Source organism: Schistocerca piceifrons, chromosome 4 (assembly GCF_021461385.2).
Source record: "Schistocerca piceifrons isolate TAMUIC-IGC-003096 chromosome 4, iqSchPice1.1, whole genome shotgun sequence".
Classification (NCBI taxonomy): domain Eukaryota; kingdom Metazoa; phylum Arthropoda; class Insecta; order Orthoptera; family Acrididae; genus Schistocerca; species Schistocerca piceifrons.
In genome coordinates this window covers 638064386-638071943 of record NC_060141.1, presented here as the reverse complement: position 1 = coordinate 638071943, position 7558 = coordinate 638064386, and the positions used below count along the sequence as shown (strand labels likewise).

Sequence of the window (7558 nt, the reverse complement as noted above, 5' to 3'; positions counted from 1 at the left end):
CGGAGTCTGCGCTCCAATACCGCCCACAAGATTTTGAAAATGTTTACGTCTGGGGACTGTGCTGGCCAGGGAAGACGCTGCAGTTCAGCTGCATGCTCCTCGTACCACTTGTACTGTCCTGGCTGTGTGAATAGGTGCGTTATCGTCCTGAAATACGGCATCATTGTTGGGGAACAGCATTTGAATCATTAGATGCACCTGATCACCTAAAATGTTCACATAATCGTTGGCTGGAACACTGTCTTTGAGAGTAATGATGGAACCAGCAGAACACCATGATATGGCTGCCCACACCATCACACTTTCACCTCCATACTTAACCGTTGGAATCAAAAATCAGGATTGTAGGCTTCTTTTGGCGTTCTCCAGACGTAAACCAGTCCCTATGTTGGAAATAATGAAAATGTTGGCTCGTTAGACCTTACGACCTGTTTCCACTGATCAACCGTCCAGGATTTATACTCCTGACAGCATGTTACACGCTTCTTTGCGTTGGTTGTCACCACTAATGGCTTTGGTATAGCAGCTCGTCCATGAAAATTCGTTTTATGGAGTTCTCGGCGGACAGTGTCGTTAGATACGGGGTTTCGAAAACGGCCATTGAGCTCTGCAGTCACTTTAGCCGCCGTAGTTTTGTGCTGTTTTGATACAATTCGTGTTAGCGTACGACGATCTCTGTCATTTAGCCTTGTTTTGCGCTCACTATTACATTTACACGATGATGTCTTTCCAAGTTTTGTGAAGGCTGTCATGACTGTTGGAACAGTTACTCTTGAAACATTCAATAAGTTGGATGACTTGGTTACTGATGCTCCAGATAATCGGGCCCCCACAATCTGTCCTCTTTGGAACTCTATTAGGTCGTTCTTTGCACCTCGGCCTCTGAATGCAAATGCGAAGTGTGCACTACTCGTAAACAACCTGCACTGATGCCTAGCCCGTGCTGAACACGCACAGTCCAGCACGAAAAGTGCCTTACCTCCGTTATTGACTATCAAACACAACCATCCCATTACTACCACTGTTCACACTTTTTTCCTATTCCCTGTATATCCATACAATTCACCGGGCATCTCAGAAGTATCTACTGTATCGTCTGTCATTAGCAACATGTTTTAAATCATTTCTTGTATCATCAATTTTCAGTGGTGTCGCAGCATTGTTATTAAGCAGTGCGTGGGACAAAGTGAGCACCGAAAATTTAACCACGAACATGGGTGTAGCATTTTTGAAACACAGGAAATTATAAATTTATATCTCTCAAACCGTAGAAATTGCAAAAAAATTAAAATTATTCTCCAGAATGAAATTTTCACTCTGCAGTGGAGTGTGCGATGATACGAAACTTCATTGCAGATTAAAACGGTGTGCCGGATCGAGACTCGAACTCGGGACCTTCCGCCTTTCGCAAGCAAATGTTTGGTGGAGTACCTCTCCGTGAAACGCAAAAGGTCCCGAGTTCGATTCTCGGTCCGGCAAACAGCTTCAGTCTGCCAGTAAGTTACAATATTACTATTCATGTTCATCCAAGAGTTCCCTGTTGCGTTGTAGTATGGTTAATTTTAAAGTATACGTGTGATTTCTTTCCCAGGCTTGCACTGCCCGAATGTAAACTATTTCTCTTACATCGTTCGTTAGCGATCTGTAAAGAACGCAGTACGTAGACTAAAGATGTAAGGTTTTCATATGTTTTCTGGCACTGTGAATATTTCACCTTTACTGTACTGGGAAAAAGATTCATGAGCGCGTTGCACAGGTAGTGGATAAGAACCTTGGGGGACACGCTTGGTCGCTAGTCAGTTGTGGACCGCTGGGGCATTCTTACTTATATTTGTGAGTCTTTGAGAAATTATCTGGAATATTTTATTTCGAAAGGAAAACTTGTTTGTAAAAATATTTTCTTAACTGCATTGATGAAGAGGATTTTTGGAGGAACATTTCAAGGTAAACAATGCATGCGTAAGAATGAAATGCTTGTTAGTCAGAAGGACTAACTGAAGGAAACCTTTCTGCCTTACATAATTAATATTCGTCATTAGTGTTAATTTGATCTCTTTGTTTTCATTAAGTCATTAATAACGCAATTGGTTTAAATGTCTGTAATTTTTGTAACGAGAGAACTTCATAATTGTTAAGAGCCATATTATGTTGTTCAGTCTTCTTTGACAATAATCAGAATTTAATTTTTCACGGACGTTTTTCTACACAGTAGAAGCCTCCTCCATCATTCCCAGTAAAGATTTAAATATTTTGTCGTGTGAGCGTGTAGCCACAGATTGTTTCTGACAAATAAAGAAAAATTTACGCTGAGCAAGAGGTAAGTTACTTTTCTTTCAGGGCAGATCTCGCTTTGCGTTCTTGTGAGCAAACAGTATGTAGTCAGAATTTTCAGGTGTTGTGCTAAGTAAGCAGATTAATTCACAGTGAACAGTGAAGGTAATCTTAAACAGTTACATTCTCCCGAGTGAAGTAGTATTTTATTTTGTGCTTATTTCAAGTCAGACATCACACTCCATGTTACGTAAGTTTCATAACGTGCTTCAGTACTGAGATTCAGCTAAATAGTGTTCACTGAGTACACGATTAGATTCTTTTGGGATTTAATCAGATTCATTTTCATTACTTCAAATTCAGCGTTTCTCTGATAAAAGTTTTGTTTCACGACACTGTCCACAAGCTTAGTACAGGATTGCTCAGCAGTTGAATACGATACCTGGAAGACACGTTACGCGAAGAAAAAGTTTATGAAAAAGAATATTCAGTATTTCGTGCATAGCTAAATTACATAGAAAGCTTGAAAAAGCATCACTTTTAGAATGTGCGTGCCCTACGCATCATCTGTTGCGTTTAAATCCGAGAGTGAGAAAGTCACACATTCCAGGTATACTTCGGTACTCTATTGTCCTGTGTTACTTCGAGTAAATGACTGAACTGATCGTTAACTTGCTACGAGAATACGAACATTTATCAATCTAATAGGCATCTTATAACGAAGTCATAATTTTATGATTTACAGTGTTTACTTACCCAAATTTTACTATTCGTTAAGAACAGACTTGGCATCCATGCAAGTCGTGACTCCAGTCATCAAAATAAATAGGACAAACTGCTAAGTGAACATAATATTAACTAAAATTAATTGGTTCAAAAGCCCTAACTGCATTTAATTATTACTTTTTAGTAGTATTTCAGTGATAACGAATAGTACTCAACCGTATTTTCAGTTGACCAACCTATTTTTTAACTCTTCAGTTATACAGTAAAATAAGTCGCAATTCTAGAGAATAGTTGTCAAATTCTCATATCGTTTAGGTAAATTATTTCCAAACTCGTGGCTTACCGACTTTTAAGCGTGCACACACTGAGGTGACAAAAGTCATGGGATACCTCCTAATATCGTGTCGGGCCCCCTCTTAACCGGCGAAGTGCAGCAGCTCGGCATGGCATGGACTCAACAAGTCATTGTTAAGTCCCCTGCACAAATACTGAGCCATGCTCCTCTACACCCGTACATAATTGATCGCGAAAGTGCTCCCGGTGCGCCGGCCGAGCGGTTCTAGGCGCTTCAGTCTGGAACCGCTCGACCGCTACGGTCGCAGGATCGAATCCTGCCTCGGGCTTGGATGTGTGTGATGTCCTTAGGTTAGTTAGGTTTATGTAGTTCTAAGTTCTAGGGGACTGATGACCTCAGATGTTAAGTCCCATAGTGCTCAGAGCCATTTTTTTGTTCCCAGTGCAGGATTCTGTGCACGAACTGACCTGGTCAAATCATGTTCTTCAAACCAATCACAAACAATCATGGCCCGATGACATGGCGCACAGTCATCCATAAAAATTCCACCGTTGTTTAGGAACGGGAGTCCATGAATGGCTACAAATAGTCTCCAAGTAGCCGAAAATAACCGTTTCCAGTTAATGATTAGTTCAGCTGGACTAGAGGACCCCTTCATTCCATGCGAACACAGCCCACACGATTATGGAGCCACCAGCAGCTTGCACAGTGCCTTGTTGGCAACTTGGGCTTCGTGGGGTCTGCACTACACCTGCACCCTACCATCAGGCTTATGAACTGAAATCGGGACTCGTTTGACCCAGGACACAATTTTCCAGTCGTTCAGAGCGCAACCAGTGTCGTCACGAACCCAGCAGCGGCGCTACAGGCAATGTCGTGCTGTTAGCAAAGGCACTCGCTTCGGTCGTCTGCTGCCATAACCCATTAACGCCAAATTTCGCCGCACTCTCCTAACGGATACGTTCGTCGTACGTCCCACGTTGATTTCTGCGGCTACCTCACGCAGTGTTGCTTGTCTGTTAGCATTGACAACTCTACGCAAACGCCGCTGCTCTTGGTCGATAAGTGAAGGACGTCGGCTACTGCGTTGTCCGTGGTGAGAGGTAATTCCTGAAATTTGGTACTTTCAGTACACTCTTGACACTCCCTAGCGATTTTCTGAGTGGAATGGCCCCTGTGTCTAACTCTAGCTCCAATTACCATTTTGCGTTCGAAATGTGTTAATTCGTGTCGTGCTACGGTCGCACGTTCGAATCCTGCCTCGGGCATGGATGTGTGTGATGTCCTTAGGCTAGTTAGGTTTAAGTAGTTCCAAGTTCTAGGGGACTCAGACCTCAGAAGTTAAGTCCCATAGTGCTCAGAGCCATTTAAACCATTTTTTTTGAATTCGTGTCGTGCGGCCATAAACACGTGGGAAACATTTCACATTACTCACCTGAGTACAAAGGGCACCTCCGCCAATGCGCCATAAAATACCTTGTGTACCGCCATCTGTATATGTGCGTAACGCTATCCCATGACTTACGTCAAATCAATGAAATCATGGTCAAGATTAATTAACCCGTCACAGTGGGAGAATCAGAACACCACTTCACTGCCATCACTTACCTCTGTATTGGAGGGTCACACAGCTACGTGGTACCAGTTTCAAACCGGCGACAGCGTCCCAAGGCGGGTGATACACTACTGGCCATTAAAATTGCTACAACACGAAGCTGACGTGTTACAGACGCGAAATTTAACCGACAGGAAGAAGATGCTGTGATATGCAAATGATAAGCTTTTCAGAGCATTCACACAAGGTTGGCGCCGGTGACGACACCTACAACGTTCTGACATGAGGGAAGTTTCCAACCGATTTCTCATACACAAACGGCAGTTGACCGGCGTTGTCTGGTGAAACGTTGTTGTGATGCCTCGTGTAAGGAGGAAAAATGCCTACCATCACGTTTCCGACTTTGATGAAAGTCGGGTTGTAGCCTATCGCGATTGCTGTTTATCGTATCGCGACATTGGTGCTCGCGTTGGTCGAGATCCAATGACTGTTAGCAGAATTTGGAATCGGTGGGTTCAGGAGGGTAATACGGAACGCCGTGATGGATCCCAACGGCCTCATATCACTAGCAGTCGAGATGACAGGCATCTTATCCGCATGGCTGTAACAGATCGTGCAGCCACGTCTCGATCCCTGAGTCAACAGATGGGGACGTTTGCAAGACAACTACCATCTGCACGAACTGTTCGACGACGTTTGCAGCAGCATGGACTATCAGCTCGGAGAACATCGCTGCGGTTACCCTTGACGCTGCATCACAGACAGGAGCGCCTGCGATGGTGTACTCAGCGACGGACTTGGGTGCACGAATGGCAAAACGTCATTTTTTCGGATGAAACCATGTTCTGTTTACAGCATCATGATGGTCGCATCCGTATTTGGTGACATCGCGGTAAGCGCACATTGGAAGAGTGTATTGGTCATCGCCATACTGGCGTATCATCCAGCATGATGGTATGGGGTGCCATTGGTTACACGTCTCGGTCACCTCGCATTGACGGCACATTGAACCGTGGACGTTACATTTCAGATGTGTTACGACCCGTGGTTCTACCCTTCATTCGATCCCTGCGAAACCCTACATTTCAGCAGGATAATGCACGACCGCATGTTGCAAGTCCTGTACGGGCCTTTCTGGATACAGAAAATGTTCGACTGCTGCCCTGGCCAGTACATTCTCCAGATCTCTCACCAATTGAAAACGTCTGGTCAATGGTGACCGAGCAACTGGCTCGTCATAATACGCCAGTGGGTACTGTTGATGAACTGTGGTATCGTGTTGAAGCTGCATGGGCAGCTGTACCTGTACACGCCATCCAAGCTCTGTTTGACTCAATGCCCAGGCGTATCAAGGACGTTATGACGGCCAGAGGTGGTTGTTCTGGGTACCGATTTCTCAGTATCTATGCACCCAAATTGCGTGAAAATGTAATCACATATCAGTTCTAGTATAATATATTTGTCCAATACCCGTTTATCATCTGTATTTCTTCTTGGTGTAGCAATTTTAATTGCCAATAGTGTAGAAACTGAAATGGAAACGTTGCTTTTCGTTTGTTGTTGACATATAGTTTTATATTTTCTTTACAGAAATTATGATGATTTCCAACAGGACAATGTAGAGAGCGTATTTACTAAGAAAGTTTACATTTATTTACAATTTTGTTGTCAACTGTGTTACATAAAGATATTACGTGATGACAAGATTGGATTGTTGAACAAGCAGATCTACTGGCCGGAGCTGTCGTCGCCGTCGGCTGGACGGATGCAGAGGACGCCCGTGTCGCAGTCCCACCGGCAGCGGTGCGGCCAGTCGGCGATCTCCATCAGCGCCCAGCGGCCCGGGCTCAGCGTGTTCATGACCTGGTTGTGCGCCAGCAGGCGGTACTCGGCCGCCAGCATGCCCGACCTCACGCCCTCGTCGAGCAGCCAGCGCAGAGCCGACGACATCTGCCTGGTCACGTTGTGCTCCACGTAGTTGCCGATGAGCGCCACGTCCACGTTGCAGCGCAGCACGAAACCCTTACTGGTGTTCGTGCCGTTCCAGCCCCGGCCCTCGTAGATATTGCCGCTGCTGTCGATCAAGAAGTTGTACGAGATCTCCGGCTGCTGATACTTCTGCCAGTGCAGCTCCTGCGAACAAGGAAGACTTCTTGACTGGGGGGAAAATGCATTAATAGAGTGCTACAAGTTTCAATTCTAGATCCACTATCTACATTTATACTCCGCAAGCCACCCAACGGTGTGTGGCGGAGGGCACTTTACGTGCCACTGTCATTACCTCCCTTTCCTGGTCCAGTCGCGTATGGGTCGCGGGAAGAACGACTGCCCGAAAACATCCGTGCGCGCTCTAATCTCTCTAATTTTATATTCGTGATCTCCTCGGGGGGTATAAGTAGAGGGAAGCAATATATTCGATACCTCATCCAGAAAAGCACCCTCTCGAAACCTGGCGAGCAAGCTACACCGCGATGCAGAGCGCCTCTCTTGCAGAGTCTGCCATTTGAGTTTGCTAAACATTTCCGTAACGCTGTCACGGTTACCAAATAACCCTGTGACGAAACGCGCCGCTCTTCTTTGGATCATCTCTATCTCTTCCGTCAACCCGACCTGGTACGGATCCCACACTGATGAGCAATACTGAAGTGTAGGTCAAACCAGTGGTATGTAAGCCACCTCCTTTGTTAATGGACTACATTTTCTAAAGACTC

General features: G+C 45.1%; 1 protein-coding gene across 1 annotated transcript in view; it reads right to left on the bottom strand.

Moving 5' to 3' along the window:
• Positions 1-6477: 6477 nt before the first annotated feature.
• The window catches only part of LOC124795117 (peptidoglycan-recognition protein SC1a/b-like), an 80731-nt gene continuing 79650 nt past the window's right edge, over positions 6478-7558 (bottom strand). Inside the window, exon 4 of the mRNA XM_047258973.1 lies at positions 6478-6980. Coding sequence (XP_047114929.1) covers positions 6576-6980 — 405 coding nt within the window. The 3' untranslated portion in view covers positions 6478-6575. The remainder of the gene's footprint in view (positions 6981-7558) is intronic.